At 45.1% G+C, this 16,622-nt stretch overlaps 1 protein-coding gene across 1 annotated transcript in view; it reads right to left on the reverse strand.

Annotated features, from left to right (window-relative positions):
• The window catches only part of CCDC110 (coiled-coil domain containing 110), a 21,576-nt gene extending 5,073 nt beyond the window's left edge, over window positions 1–16,503 (reverse strand). The window contains exons 1-7 of the mRNA XM_015418692.1: window positions 16,476–16,503; window positions 15,879–15,998; window positions 13,165–13,293; window positions 12,937–12,989; window positions 10,992–11,057; window positions 5,138–5,248; window positions 854–2,912 (exon numbers count right to left, since the gene is read on the reverse strand). Coding sequence (XP_015274178.1) covers window positions 854–2,912; window positions 5,138–5,248; window positions 10,992–11,057; window positions 12,937–12,989; window positions 13,165–13,293; window positions 15,879–15,998; window positions 16,476–16,503 — 2,566 coding nt within the window. The remainder of the gene's footprint in view (window positions 1–853; window positions 2,913–5,137; window positions 5,249–10,991; window positions 11,058–12,936; window positions 12,990–13,164; window positions 13,294–15,878; window positions 15,999–16,475) is intronic.
• Window positions 16,504–16,622: the final 119 nt, after the last annotated feature.

Raw genomic sequence — 16,622 nt, forward strand, 5'->3', positions numbered from 1 at the left:
AAGGTTTATTACAGTTTCTTTGAAGGACAGATTGCTGCAGTTTGTCTGGGATTGCCTGGAAAAAAAGACAGTTTTATTTAAAACATACACATGTGCACACACACACACAAAGCCAATGGGAAGCACTGTGGTACCTACAAACTCATACAACCATCATGCATCATGAACCAATCCAACAGGCACCTGAAGTTAATCCTAATATCTCCTTGATGGTAATTCAGTGCTTAAGTTATACTAATTGTAAAAATAGACAGACAAAGCCTAGTGTCACACTTGTAAAAAAATATTTACAGTCTTTTCCCCCTATACAGGTTCTTTAGTTAATTTTTCCCAACAATATTTACTTATGCCTTCTAATGAATACCTCTAGACATGTATGTAATATGGAAAAGCTTGAGCTCACTGAAAGATTAACTATAGTTCTTGATTTCTCAGCATAATATATGTCCCTAAGCATCTAGCAACTGAGGGCATGACTCAGGTACCACCGCAGGGCACAAAAGACCTCTCCCACTCCAAGAGTAACTTGTGGGTCAAGGCCACATTGAGGAGAGGAGGAGCTGGATGAGTATATGGAAAGAGTTCCCTGAGCTCCCATTAAAAGTAATGGCTGCCTTCACGTCCTTGAGAGCCAGACTGGGAGGGTGTGGGAAGGATAAGTGCTTCATGCACACAGTCCTTTCTCACGCAGACAGATTGCACCATGCCATTTCAGGGATGTGACGATCCCCCTGATTTATTAGTGATTCTGATCTAAGTATTTCATGTCAAACCTTAACCCTAACAAATCCATTATTTTTTCAAAACAATTTTGAATTAATCTGAGTCCGGTATATCAAAAGGCAGAACATACCTGGTGAATTATATGTTACAGAAATATGCTGGAAACTAGACATTTCTTCACAAATTCCAGTGGGATCTGCAGGATCACCATCTGGCCTTCTGCTTCTTGAATTGGACCTTGGCTTATGGAGTTCATTGAATAAAGCGGTGACGTGGTCTCTTAGGCAACCATTATTCCTATGGAGACGATTCACTTCAAACTGCAGTACATCTCTTTCATTCTCCATTGAACGCATTTTATTGTCCATCAGCAAGAGTTCCTCACTCAGTTTTCTTATTCTAGCTTTGTACTCTGCAACTTCCAGTTTGTATTCATGCAGTTCCTTTTTAAGACCCCTGTTGTCTTCTGTCAGGCCTCCTACCAGTGCTGACAGCCTCTCACATTCTCCTTTCATGTTGGACAGGTTGGTTTCTAAAACTCCGGTTTCTATTCTTGTGTTTTTACATTCATTCAGAAGTTTTTCCTCAGCATTTGCTCTCTCTCTCTGGGCTTCCTCAAGCTCCTTCTGGAGGATCTTTCTTAAATCAGTTGACTCCTGCACAATCTTCTCAAGTTCTAACTTTTCCTCGTGAAGTGACTGTGTCATCCTAAGAGCAGCTTCCATATTGGACTGCTTGGTCTTTTCATTTTCTTTTAGTTGCTGTATTTCCTTCTGTTTTTTTTCAAGTTCATTTTCAAGCTGACTTGCTTTTTCTTCTAACACTTTACACTCTTCTTGAAGTGGTGTAATTTGACTCTCCAAAGTTCCCAAGGCTACAAGAAGATCGCCCTTTTCTTGCGTGAGAGCTGCCAGACTTTCATGGGCTTCCTGGTCCTTCTTCTGAAAATCATCCAAGTTCTGCATTATACTTTGGTTTTGAGCATAAAGCTGATTCTGTTTTTCCTCCAGAGTTATCTTTTGCTGTTCAGATTCCTTGCATTTCTTCAGTAACCTTTTAACTTCTTTAATGCATTCCTTGCAGTCTCTGTCTGATTTCACTAGCCTCTCTTGAATGTTGCTTTTTTCATCGTTTAAATCTTTAATTTGCATCTGGTATTTTGAGTTTTGCTCGGTCAGAGACTGTATAATGCCAGTCAGAGTCTTTATTTGTTTCTTGAGATCTAGGTTTTCACTCTGAAGATCCACCGCTTTTTTTGTTAAGGGTTCAGGCTCTTTTGGAGACATTTCTAGCAATCCACTTTTTTTATAGTAGCTGTCGGATCCAGCATCGATACCACAGGATTCCAGAACTTTCTCTTTTTGAAACTCTTGTTTTGTGTCCAGCAGCTGCAGGTGGTTGTCCTTTTCCCTTTCCACTGTGTGTTCCAGAATAAAATATTTATCTTCTCCAGTTTTGGGCAAGAAATTTACTTGCAACTTCTCAAACATGTTACCTTTAGCAAATAATTCTTTGTTCTGTTTCTTGCTCTCAGTATGTGTTTGTACTGCTGTCTGATTGTTTTCTTTTAAAGAAACCATGGCAATATGCAGGCCATCTACTGAATCCTCCAATTTGGAAGTCCTCTTGGATTTAAAATACTCCTTTGACATACCAATTGCTTTTCCTGTTGGATCCTGTTCTGATAGGTAACCAGAATCATTGCCTTTACCGTACAAAATAGTGGAAGTATTCTGAACTTCAAAGGTATATGGGAGTTCATGCCTAGGAGTCTTTCTATTGCCCGCTTTCATGTCCCTGAAGGAAGAACTCATACTCTCTAGCACATGCCCATTCTTGCCTGTGTGGAAGGCCATGGACTCTTTAAATCCAGCATAGTTTTTAATCTCACTAAGGGCAGTACTTGCTTCTGTTTTGAAACCAACCCAAGGTGGAGAAGAAATGTTGCTGGCAGGATTCTTCAAATTGTGGTCATTTTTAAATGCCAGAATAGCTTTCTCTCTAGGTGTTTGGTCAGGGGCTTGAGCTTTTCCAGCTGACTGACATTTTGACAGAATGTGATGTGGAACACTTCCATCTGTGACTGGGTCTCCAAAGATTTTGTTGGGATAGGTTTCTGGACACTGCATGAACCTTTTATCAAGATGAAGTTGGTTCTTTAAAAGTGATGCTTCTTGACACTGTCTAGGCTGAGAGAGAGAGAGAGAGAGAGAACAATCCTGTTGAAATTTTCACTATTTAATACATAGAATGAGGCATAACACAGCACCGTAGATTTGTTGCATAGGCTGTGTACTTCGAAAATCTGGTATAGATTTTATGTCCCAGCAGCAGTTTAATGTAAAACATAGAAGAAAAAATGGAGGTGGCAGTGAAGAGTCCTTAAGCAGGGAATGTGGTTACTTATTTTATTATTATTTCAATTTTCTTATCTTAGCAGTCTTACGCCCTTCTAAGTTGATTGACTCCAGTGGACTCAGAAGGTTATCACCATGCTTAGAACTGCATTTCTCAGATTTTCAGTTTTCCCTTGAAAACATTAATGAGCACACACACACCCCCCAGTTTTCTGAGTATATATATTTTCCATCTAGAAAAGAAAACTAAAGCAATAAAAGTTTAGATACATCTGTGTTTGGATAACCATTGCTCGGGGGGGGGACCTATATTAATTTCAACTTTGTTCAAAGGATAAAAAGGAGTAAACACTTTAAGAGGAAAGAGTCTGAATTCCATGAAGCTGTAGGGTAGGTTTAGGTCAGTATGAAGCCAAATTTGGGATGGTGTATTGGATCCTCAAATGAATGAAAAACACTTTTTGAAGAAGAAAAAACTAGAGTAACTAGCTGAAATCTGTCCTCCTCCTAAAGAGCCCTGCTTAAACGGTCCTCTGAAGCATTCAAAATATTAGTTTGATTTGTTTAATATAGATGGGAGGATATGCAGGAACATATCCTTAGCAGAACTAATTGAGCAGATCGTTTTCTTACAAGGCAGGTTCATTTGTTAGACTGCAGATCTGAAAGACCCTGTGATTCTTCTACTACAGGCATGGAGTGCTTCATCTTTAACTATATTGTTATAAATTATTCCAGTAATATGGGCAATCTGAGGAAAAAGCACAGATGTCCTCAGCTGTTTATCAGAGATTTCAGTGCCCTACACATTTTGAACCAGTACTTTTCCTCAGGGACAGAACAAAATCTGGGGGAAAAAGCTTTCATCAATCAATGTGTGGGTAGTTAAAATCACCTATTACGACACAGTTATTTCGTCTAGTTGCTATCTTTAATTCATTCATCCTTTTATAATCCTCTATCTTTTGATCTGGTGGGCGATAACAAACTCCCAGTAGCATTTCCAGAAGTGAATCCAATTCTCTTACTATATACCCTCTCTGACATACAGAGCCACCCCACCTCCAACCCTTCCCCCCATCCTTCCAATATAATTTATAACCAGGAATCACCGTATCCCACTGATTTTCCTCATTCCACCAAGTTTCTGAAATACCCACAATGTCTATCCCCCCCCCGACACCAAGCATTCCAATTCCCCAATTTTACGTTGGACACTTCTAGCATTTGTGTATAAACACCTATAATTTCCTATGCATATTAAGCCCACAACCTTCCTCTTGCTGCCTCGAGACTGTTGTACAAATTTCAATCCCAGTCAAGTTCCTTGTAGAAAAGTAACAGCAACTTGAACCCTTCCCCCCTACACCATCGTCTCATCCACGCATTGATACCCCTGATCTGTGCCTGTCTCTCCGGCCCTGCGCATGGAACAGGTAGCACTTCTGAGGCGGCTACCTTGGAGGTCCTGGCCTTGAGTTTCCTGCCTAGCAGCCTAAATTTATCCTCCAGGACCTCACGACTGCATTTCCCCACATCGTTGGTGCCAACATGTACCATGACCACTGGCTCCTCCCCAGCACTATCTACCAGTCTATCTAGAACACACGTAATGTCCGCTACCTTCGCACCAGGCCAATGATCCTTTCACACCCTATCTCAAGCATCCAGGACTCTGCAACAACTCACAACTCACCCACACACTCCCAAACACAGTCCCCCCACACAGTACCCTCTCAGCTAAATCACCTCAGCTGAAAGTAAATAAAAAATACCCCTCTAGCAGCTCAGAGCTCAGCTGGGTCAGCTTTCCCCCTTATTTTTCTAAAGTTCCCTCTTTTGAAATCAAATGTTACTGTTTTGGACTTAAGGGGTAACTTTCCATTGACCTGAATGCTGAACTTAATAGCATTGTGGACACTGTTCCCAACTGGTGTAACAACCTCTAATTCTCTTTAGGATTGCACTGGTAATTCCCAGCAACACCACACACAACTGCTGAAAATGCACTTTCACATACATACCTCTCATTTGAAGGTAAAAAGAAAACAACATACCATAGCAACACGGATAGGTGTGCTGGTCAAAAGTAAAGGGTCTGGATTAAATTCACGATGTTTCACATCAGCAATATTTTTATTAAGTATCTCGCTGATTTCAGACTGAACCTGTAGAAACATGCAATAAGATGGTTATCCTCCTCCCTTACTCTTTTTCATTGATTAGATTGTAACCTGTTTTAGCAAGTAATTGTTTATACAACACTTGGTAGAATTTCAAGAGTTCAATTTTTTAAATAGCTAATGTACTCGTGGATAAGCAGTCATATTAAAGTAAAGAGTGGATAGGTTAACTTAATTTAATTAATGGGGTTAGGATTGGGATGCATAAACGGATTGGGTTATGGATTATTACTGTGCTATTGATTGTTATTCCCCAATTAATTATTGACTAATTTGACATATGAATTATTTATATTGAATGCCTTATAGTGAAGTTTGATTGCTTAATTAGTTTTCTATTTAAACTTACAAATTAATTAATAGGAAGTTATCTGGGGCTTAAAATAAAACTGCCATAGACCAGTTCAGCCATTAGTTATAGTGACTACTGCCGAGCCAAGGGGGTGATAGGGTGTGGGGGGGTAAGGGAACAAAGAGGAAATGAAATAAGTAAATAAATCAGCTTCATAGGCTACTGGATTTAATTAGGAGGGTGTCCAATAAAATTGATAGTGACAGTGTAGGTTGCGTCAAATTTGTATTTAATTTAGGAATGTAATGACTAAGTGTCACTGTTATTGTGTTGCGCATGCTGGTACCCAATCATTAACAGCTATAAAATGGTCTGTGGTTTCGCAAAGACCATCAAAATGGTGATGATGGGTCAGGGTTTACCAGTGCTCTTGGGGCAGGGAAAGTATTGTGGTGGGGCCAGGCAGAAAATGAAGGAAGGGGGCAGAGAAACAGAGAAGCTCAGCCATCTTCAAGTCTGCACCCCATCCCAAAGATGACGGTCAGTGGGGCTAGGAGGAATGACCCCTCTCAGACACTGGCATTGTGCAATGCCAGGTCCATAAACAGGACTTTCTCCTGGAACAAAATGCTGACCTGGCCTGTATGACGGAGACCTAGGTATGAGATGGGGAGACAGTAGCACTCTCCCAATTGGCTCCACCTGGGTTCTCCGCCCTCCACCAGTCAAGGACCAAGGGGCGAGGGCGAGGAGTGGCACTGTTCATACGGGAGGCTTACTTCTTCAGGGCGCTCCCGCCATTGAGGCTCACAGGCATAGAGTGTGCTGGCTTTGTGTGGGAAGCTGGGAAGAGTTTGGCCATCTGGTAGTGTACCGACCGCCCAACGCACCAGCCGATGGCCTGTCATCCCTGGTTGAGGCCGTGTCTGGCTGGGCATTGGAGTACCCCAGACTGATAGTCTTGGGTGACTTCAATGTCCATGCCGATGATGCGGCCTCTCCAATGGTGGTGGACCTAGTGTCGTCCATGGCAGCACTGGGACTCTCCCAATATGTAACAGCCCCCACTCACAGAGCTGGTCACACGCTTGATTTGATCTTCGTGGCGGGGGTTACAGTGGACCGGATTACTGCTATGGCAGTTCCATGGTCGGACCACCATGCCCCGAAGGCCCATGTGAACGTGGCACCCTGACCCTGTTTGGGCCGTGAGCATATTTTAGCTCGCCCGCAGAACCAAATGGACCCACAGCGGCTTCAGATGGCCCTACAGGATCCTATGCCCCCTGGTGGCTCATTAGATGAGCTAGTTGAGGACTGGCATGGCCGACTCTCAACTGCCATCGATGAGATCGCCCCCCGACGCCGTCTGCGCCCTCACTCTAAGCAGGCTCCATGGTTTACTGAGGAGCTGTGGCTGATGAAATGAGGGCTCAGACAACTAGAGAGATGGTGGCGGTGCCCTCGTGACGAAGCAACAAGAGCATCCTATAGGACATTTATGAGATCCTATGAGATGGCAATCAAAGCCACGAAGAGGGAGTTCTACTACAATTGTGTCTGCTAGCTCATGCCCGGCACAATTGTTTAGAACTATTCAGTTATTAACAGAGCTGCCTCAGGGCAGACCAAATGCTAGGGAATTGGATATTGGCTGTGAGGCTTTTGCGAGCTACTTTGCAGATAAAGTCTTGCTGCTCTGCCGCGATCTCCCTGCCACAGTTGAGACAGAGAGTGAACTCGAGGCCCCATGCACATCTTCTAGTTCTATTCTGGATTATTTCAGTCTGCTCAGCCTTGAGGAAGTCGACAGATTGCTCGCAACGGTATGCCCAACCATTTGCAGCCTTGACCCATGCCCTTCATGGCTTATAAAAGCTGGCCGTGAGGGGTTGCAAAGTGCCCTCAACAGTGTCCTTCATGGAGGGACTGTTCCCAGGGGCACTCAAGGAAGCCTCTCCTGAAAAAAAATCTTTGGACCTGGCCGAATTGGCCAACTACCAGCCGGTTTCCAATTTGCCCTATTTGGGCAAATTACTGGTGAGAGCGGTGGCGGTTCAGTTGCAGAGCTTTATGGATGACACTTCCATGCTAGACCCATTCCAGTCCAGCTTTCAGCCAGGCCATGGGATGGAGACGGCACTGGTTGCCCTCACAGATGACCTCCGGAGGCATCTGGATCAAGGCAGCATGGCAGCACTGTTGCTGTTGGACCTGTCAGCGGCATTCGACACGGTTGACCATCAGTTGCTGATCCACTGCCTCATCAACACTGGGATTCAGGGGCTTGCCTTACAATAGCTCGTCTCCTTTCTCCAAGGTTGGGGACAGAGGGTGGCAGTAGGGGAACAGACGTCCCAGAGGTATCTGCTGGTTTGTGGGGTTCCTCAAGGGGCAGTATTATCCCCGATGTTATTTAATATCTACATGCGTCCCCTTGCCTAGATTGCCCGGAGGCACAGGCTAGGGTGTCACCAAGACACAGACGACACCCAGCTATAATCTGTTGCTGGGCGGCGAGTCCAACTCTACCCCAGATGACCTGGAGCGGGCACTTCAGGACGTGGTGGGCTGGCTTAGGCTGAGCCGATTGAAATTGAATCCAACGAAGATGGAGGTCCTGTGCCCGAGTCGGAGCGGTCCAGGGGTAGGGATCCCACTACCAACACTCAATGGGGCACCATTGGTGCCAGCGCTGAGGGTCAGGAGTCTGGGAGTGCTCCTGGATGCCACCTTAACAATGGAGGCCCAGGTAGCAGCCACTGCCAAGTCAGCCTTTTACCATCTATGGCTGATCAGGCAGTTGGTTCCCTTCCTCGAACGCAATGACCTGACAACAGTGATCCATGCTATGGTCACCTCAAGGTTAGACTACTACAATGCTCTCTACATGGGGCTGCTCTTGTCCCAAATCCAGAAGCTGCAGCTAGTGCAAAATGCAGCAGCCAGGCTGTTGATGGGTCACATCCAGCCTGTGCTGAAGGCATTGCACTGGCTAACAATAGCATACCGGATTCGTTTCAAGGTGCTGGTTTTGACCTTTAAAGCCCTATATGGTCAGGGACCTGCCTACCTGAGGGACCGCCTTTCCCCATATGTGCCCCAGAGAGCACTGAGGTTGGAGACCCAACATTGCCTGACTGTCCCTGGCATGAAAGATGCCAGATTGGCCTCTACGAGGGCTAGGGCGTTTTCAGTGGCGGCTCCACACCGGTGGAATGAGGTCTCGGAGGACATCAGGGCCCTGTGGGACCTTCTACAGTTTTGCAGGGCCTGTAAAACGGAGCTCTTCCACCAGGCCTTCAGTTAGGAGCCGCCACTGATGAATGAACCATCGTAGATTGAGCAAAAGAACCATCATAAATTGAATAGGCCATGGCCCCATATTACTACACTGGACATGGCCTTTTCTTATCGGACCATGTATCTGTATATCGCCGCCATCTGTATATATTAGCACCTTACGTAATTGTCTTTTAATTGTGAATTTTTACTGTATTTATTGGTTCTATTGCATTTTAACTGTGTAAGCCACCTTGAGCCAGTGCTGCACCAGCAAGGCGGGACATAAATTGAAATTAATAAATAAATAATATTCTTCCTGTCTACACAAAAAATATTTACTCCATGGAAGAGAAATCCTTAACAGTAAACCTTGAGAAAACATTTGTTCACTGAGGATTTTCTCGATACCTGTCTCTGGAAGGGGAACAGCTATATAACCACATGTGGTAGGAGTAGGAGTTCTTGGAAATAGAAAGAGAGGGTCATCTGAAATTTTAAATATCCTGTCTTGCCACTTCCTGTTGAACCTGGGTTACAGTCATCTAATTTTTTTGGTGTCTTGCATGATATATGGAACCTTCATTACTGCCTATCAACAGGGAATCAGTTGCTTTTTAATAGTTTGGTATTCAGAACCCAGAACCTTCTGCAAAGTTCTTTGCAATTCTGTTTGAGTTTTTTGGAGTACTAAAAGAGCTAACCATTTTTAACCACTCCTCCCTTCTCGCCCCCACGAAGAGACTGCATCTTGCTCTGTCTTTGTGTCTGCTATCATGAAGCAGGAGATCACTGCAGGTGCTCATTGCAAGAGGTTCTGAGGACACGAAAATACTTTTGAGAGGATGGGACGTGAAGAGACATGGGAGTGGGCTTTCCGAAGGCTAGCTGTGTGTGCATCTGCCTTTGCCTACTGTTCTCCCTCTGCCTGCCTGCTTGGGAGGGCTCTGTCACGTTACTCTAATGGCTCATGAACTGGGAACTTTCCATCTATGAAATCCAGCAGGGAGGATTGGTTGGGAAAGGAGTATCCTTGATGATTTCATCCAAAACAAAGTTGTGACAAACTGGAAATATGTTTTCCATTGAAATAGATAGAAATGAAAAGGAATTGAATAACAACACCCCCACACACACAACGCCCTGAATAACAAATATAACACAAAAAACCTTTTGAAACAACAAAATACCAGCATACCTCTACCGGTGAGAAGATGGAAGTTCTGTGTTTTGCATGTTTTGGTCTCAACCTCCCTTCACTGAAGGCTGGGGTCAGGAAAGCGGACACTGAAATGTGAGCATGAAAGAAGCCGCCATCCTTTCAGTGGCATGGTCTGGATTTTATTTCCCTGCCCCACTATTCCAAGGAGTGTGAAGAGCAGCAGGGACAGATAGGAAGAGCAATGACATCGAGATCTGCCAGCAAGACACTTGGGAGACAAAGGAATGGGTGGCCTGTGGGTAACACTAGTTGCCAATCAGGATTTTATGTACATTTTTGACTCTGTCTGTCTTAGGGTATCTGATGAAGTGTACATGCACACGAAAGTTTATACCCAGAATTAAACTTCGTTGGTCTTAAAGGTGCCACTGGACTCAAACTTTGTCTTAGGATGAGTTACTGAGGCCCTTTGTTAAAGAGAAGACCTGTGATTCCCCCACCCCACCCCATGTTTGTGTGACCTTATAGAGGTGGCCTGTGTAATGAGAGAAAAATACAATCAAGGCTTACTTTTCGGGGGGGGGGGGGGGAATCCATAGGAATAAACATGTCTCAGAAGAGGTCAGCATATAAACATTACAGGGATTTCCCAGCTGGTATTGAGACCAGTGTTCCCTCTAAGCTGAGTTAGTGTGAGCTAACTCACAGTTTTTTAGCCTCTGGCTCACACATTTTTGTCTTGGCTCAGGAAGAATGGCTCTACAACAAGCTAATTTATGCAGTAGCCAAATCCCTTGCTCACAACTTTAACGCCAGTAGCTCACAAAGTAGAATTTTTGCTCACAAGACTCCACAGCTTAGAGGCAGTATTGATTGAGATTTCTATTTACTTTAAGGTTTCAATAAACTTTGGATTAAAAAATACATTCTCCACTAAAACATGACCCAAAATTACCCCTTTATTTTTACAAATATTTAGAATTTGCTCTTACCATGCTTACACTCTGCAAAGTCTGTTGTCGAAGGGCTTGAAATGATTCCATCTGAAGTTGTAGGATCTACATTATGTACATAGTTAAGTGAAAAGCTAGAAATCTTCAGTGTGCTGTAAAATTTTCACAGTATGAATCCAAAGAGTTATACCCTTCTAAGCCCATTGAAGGCAATGGACTTTGAAGGGTATAATTCTGCTCAGGACTGCACTGTCAAGTTTCTTATATCTAAACGTGCATCCCAACTGCTGTTTGTTAGTGTTACGGGGCTCCTTAGATTCACGGAAGTTCCCAAAGAACTGACAAGAGATCCGTGTTTACTTACAAGGAGATCTTTAATAACCCATCAAAGTTATCAAAGCAGATGTAGGCTAAGCTTCAATCAGCTGGCCTCAAGACGAGCACACGTGCACATTGAAGCTTACCCAAACCTCGAGACAAGAGCATAACTAAAACGACATGTCTTATACTCTAAATGCTGGCTGCAAGCCCAAAGAATGATTAATTAAGCCTATCCCAAACACTTGGATGAGCCAGGCCATCTTGCACCTGGATTCCAGTGTGTGTGGGGGAACAACCCAGGCCTTGAAGATAAGCACTACTAACAAGCATGAGAGTGGGAAAGTTCTCCTGAGAACAGCTAATACTGTCCTAATACTCAGAGCAAGTAGATACCACCAGCATATAGCAAAGATGAAGTCACTCAGGCCAATCCAGTTAGGACATCTATCTATTACATTCTTAGCATGGTTTTCCTGCAAGGAGCTCAGGGTGTCATACGGAGTTTTCTTCTCCTCCATTTTATCCTCAGTATGCTTCGTGTTATTGTGGCCCTGATCTGCTGATTTAGATATGCAAATGAAGGCCATGCTTGAGAAATAGATATATAGATCTATGGAAACGTGACATATCTGCTCCATCCTATGCATGGCACGTACATGATTCTAAACTACATGCACTGCGCTGCTGCCAATAAACAGACTGGCATACATTGGGAGCTGGTGATTCAAATGTCCTGCTAGAAGAACGTGATGGCTTAGACCTGCCTTCTCTTTTTATTCTAATGGAGTGTCAGATGGTTCAGTATATTTTGACTTTTCTTTAAAGAAAAGAATCACCATCACCTGAGGTATATTCTAACATTCCTTAGCCAAATGTTAAAAAGAAGCAAATATTCTCAGCCATTTGCCTGATATGGACTAAAGCTAGTGAGAGAGAGAACTGGTTTCCCCCCCAACCCCAAGATATGAAGGCACCTTGTCAGTCTCACCACTGTGTACGGTGCACACACTCAGTATTTTCTATCCCACAGATTGTATGTGGCTAAATAAGGGTTTCTAGATTTATACAGTACTTCAAAAGCTTCCAGAATCTACTTGGCCAGAGACAATACTTGGATAAAAGAAATTGTGTCTACACAAAGGTTAACAAAGATTCTGCCCTGCTACTTTTAATTCTCTTTCCCCATCTTAAAAAAATGCTGTGTCTCCAGCCTTAGATCTTGTGTCCTGTATCCTGAAACTTATCAGCGCAAACACTATTTATTTCAGTGGAGACTGAATGGAGGAAGACATGGTAAATCTGACTGCCCCATTACAAAGATAAGAACTTTTGACCCAGCTTAATCAACCAAAGCAATATAAATCAGTAGGTGAAGTTTTTCATCACATGGAGATAAAGGTTAATCTACATAAATCAGTAGGTGAAGCTTTTAATCAAATCGAGACAGGTTATATCACCTGCTGATGTCTGCAAAGCTGTTGTTAGACTGACAGGAGTTGGTAACAAAAAATGCCTAAAAACATATCATGTAAGAAGAGGGTAATATCCACAAGAACTTTGGTAAAGTTCAAATATGAACAAAGCCATAACCTTCCTCTTTGCCACCCATTATTCAAGTATAATCACAAACACATCACCTAATTATCCAAAATAGTAAACTTACTTTTAATGCTGACTGGGCTTGGCCTTGACCATCTCTTCTTGAAGCAGATTTATCTGGAAAATTAATCCAACAAACTCTGCAGATATAACGTCTATACACCTTGTGACTTTGTCAATAGAAATAACAAGTATACATTACTTAATGAAGGTTCTGTTGCTACCACAGTTAATGCCTGGGATGCTACACATCTTTATTGCTTTCCCTGCTTCTGGTGGTTTCTGATGGTACCAGTTTTTCCATTCTTTTGGACAGTCAGCTGTCCAGCAGACACTGATGGACCAGCTGAGGCCCAGAATCCCTCAGTGTTTGAACTGCCAATTGACTGAAAGCTTTGGGTGCTTGTGCTACCAATGAGAGCTAGTAAAGGGGAAAAGGGGACAGCAGAAAAGGGGAAAAGACAAGGAGAAGAAAAAGAGGAGAGGGACAGACAACTAAGAAACAGAAGTGCCAAGCAGAAGTGTAGAAAGAAGAGAAGAAAAAGAGGGGGACAAGAGATGGAGGTACACTCTTGTGGTGCAGGAAGGCGGGTGGAGACTATGAAGTATAGAAAGGTGGAAGGGCTGATGGAGCAGGCAAGGTGTCTGAAAAATATATGTTGCTACAGAGAGTGGACTGGGTCTTAAAAGGGTAACACAGGCCCCGGGCACACGGGCCAGATATCGCGAGGGGGAGGGGTGGCTAATGGCCCCGGCGCAGTTTGATCCACGATTACACGGTCAGACGCGCCACTGGCACAGCATGGGTCCTTCCCTCGGCGCCAGTGGGTAAACGAGGGACCGGAGGGGAATGCCGCGCGCCAGTGTGATCACACCACGGGCGTCTGGAGGCAGCCTGTGGCAAACATTTACTAGTACCTTGGAGGTACTAGTTTTTAAATCCACATTGTCGGCGGTAAGCCACGGGTGCACTCCACTTCCCAGATGTTGGGGTGTGATCGCGCCCGGATAATCCGCCCACCTTCTGTGCCTCTCCTGCGGCAACTTTGCCGTGTGACCGGGGCCACAAATGCCTTTTCATAGAGGTGCAGCATTGCTGAGTAAATACAAATACAAATGTATCTCTGCACTATTTCAGTTTCACACCCAGGCACTATCGGATAGTCACTTGCTCTTTGCTATACAAAGCTGGATTTATGCAGAGGCTAAGCAAACTACAGTTTAGGATCTGAGATTGTGAGGGGTCTCTAAATACAAATAAATTACTAAATGTGGTTACAGGCCCAGCTTTGCTGAGCCTAGATGGTGTTGGAGTGCTCCTGATAGCCTGGCCAGAAGAAAACAGGGTGGAAGGGGAACCAGAACACTGGCAAGAGGGCAAGGGCCCACCTGGCCAGCCACACTGGTAAAAAGTGGCCAGGCACCAGAGGAAGGGGAGGAGAGGCAGAGAAGGCAATACAGGGGCGGCAGATGGGAGCTGAAGACAGCACTGGGGTTGAGGAAGGGGCTGGGCTGATTGGGCATGACATGACCAGCCAGATGACTGAGGGTGGTCTGCAGGCTGTGAAAGGGTCATAGGGGCAAGGAGTGGCCCAGGAGTGTGACTGGGCCTCAGCAACCTGGACAGAGGACTTGGAGGCCCCAGAAGGCGGGGTGGTGGTGGTGTTGAAACAGGCTCAGGGCAATGGGCAGAAGCCGGAGGAAGGCCTTGGAGCCCTGGAGCACCAGACAAGGCATGCCAGCAAGGGGACTTTGGGCCCAGGACAGCTGCTTAGTGGGCAAAGAAGGAGGCTTGTGTTCAGGCCTTCCAGGGACTGGAAGGCACAGCAGTGTGAGGGGAAGCATGGTGGCAGCAACAGCACTCAACAATCAGCAAAGCCAAGGAAGATCCTGACTGCCATCCAGTGGCTGGGTGCCCGGTCCGAGGCCACAGCCCACAGTTACACTAAAGATGACTGAGCTACTTGTCTGATTATAACTTTGGTAATACTATGAGGCCTCTTAACCGTGATATAGTTTATGGCCTAAGCATGTCCTACGGCCCTGGTAGTATGTGAACAGTAAAGAAGTTAAATACTGCTGAAAGTAGGGTTGCAATATCAACAAGTGCCCATATACGTGCATTCTCTGTAGTGGTCCCCACCTTATGGATTGGTCTGCCTGAGGAGGTGAGGAAGGCTACCACCCTCCTTGGCTTTCAGCAAACTATGCAGAACTGAATTATTCAGGAATGCGTTTTTACAGAGTTAACAGAACAGATAGTTCAGGATAATGCTTTGATAAAGGGAAAGGGGCTGTAGACTATATTACTTGTACAGTACCTTTTATCTGTTGTTATTATGTAATTTGTACATTAACATGCCACGTGTTAATACTTATACTTTGTTTCAGATTTGTGCAATCCTAAATCTCTACATGGTTCACTGGATGTCACATCCTGTTCATTTTATTGACTTACATTGTGTAACCCACTTCCAGTCTCAGTGAGAAAGGCGGACTATAAATCCTGTCCTGAAGATTTGTGGGTGGAGTTTGGGGAGGGAAGAAAGCTTAGCAGTGGTATGATAGTACAGAATCCACTCCCCAAAGTAGCCATTTTCTCTAGGGGACCTGATCCTTGTAAATCTGGAGACCTGTCCTAATTCTGGGAGAATTCCAGGCCCCACTTAGAGGTTGGAAACCATGGCAGAAACTATTGCTAGAGAAGTAAAACGGCAAATGTGGGCTTACAATGAGGCGCACAGGTCCCACCACCTGCCAATGATAAATCTCACATTATGAGGGAGGAAGCCTTGGAGAAACGCTCCTCTGGCTCACAGAGAGGGGGACACAATGACGTCACGATTCGCGCAGCCTCATGCACAGGTGCGATGACATCACAGCCAAGCACAGCATACACACTAAAGTAGTCGGAAGGGAGAGGAGGGATGGCAAGGCTCCCCGTCTCTCCCCCCCCCCCCAAAGGCCATGGGGTTTGTTTCAGTGGAAAGCTGGTGTGCCCGGCACCTGTTGTTCCTGCGTCCTGGATCCCCGGCTCAGAGACCAGAACCGAGGGCGAGATCTTCTCCTTATCCTCCGACCTCCGCCAGCGGCGGCTGCCTCCGTGGACGCATTCCTGGTCGGTTCCTGCAGCAACACAGCCTTGGCGTTAACTCAATTTACTCTCTCCGCCATAATCTCCTCCCGCCCCACCAAGCCTGAACCCCTCCGGGCACGTGCAATTCACCGGCTCTCATCTTGTTTTCCGCTTCGCCTCGTTCAAACCGCGACTCTGCCGCCCAAACCGCCGCTCCGCCCAAGGCAGCGTCACGTTGCTACGCAACGAATGTCCCACGAGATGAGACGAGTCGGGAGCAGTGGTTTACCAGAGCCCCTACTGCGCATGCGCATCTGTGCGCCACCTAGCGACCGCGGGAGCTTCTGGCAAGATTCCTTGCCTTTAGGTACATTTAACAGCCTTCGAGTTCAGTGGCACCTTTAAGACCAGCAAAGGTTTATTCAAGGTATGAGCTTTCGTGCACACGCACTGTTTATCAAATATATAGCAAGGCTTGGGAAGATTTTTTTTAAAAAAACCTAAACAAGGTGCTTTGGTTTTATTACGGAACGTCATTACTTCAGTAGCTTCCATCACCGCGCCCGCGGGAGCTTGCAAACCTGTTAATTCGGGGGGAGTGGGGGGAGAAATCGCATTTTCACCTATAGTTTGTCACCCCAGTACACGCGATGAATCAGGCTTTGAGGTTATCT

The sequence above is a fragment of the Gekko japonicus genome, unplaced genomic scaffold (assembly GCF_001447785.1).
Source record: "Gekko japonicus isolate JY-2015 unplaced genomic scaffold, Gekko_japonicus_V1.1 scaffold663, whole genome shotgun sequence".
NCBI classification, from domain to species: domain Eukaryota; kingdom Metazoa; phylum Chordata; class Lepidosauria; order Squamata; family Gekkonidae; genus Gekko; species Gekko japonicus.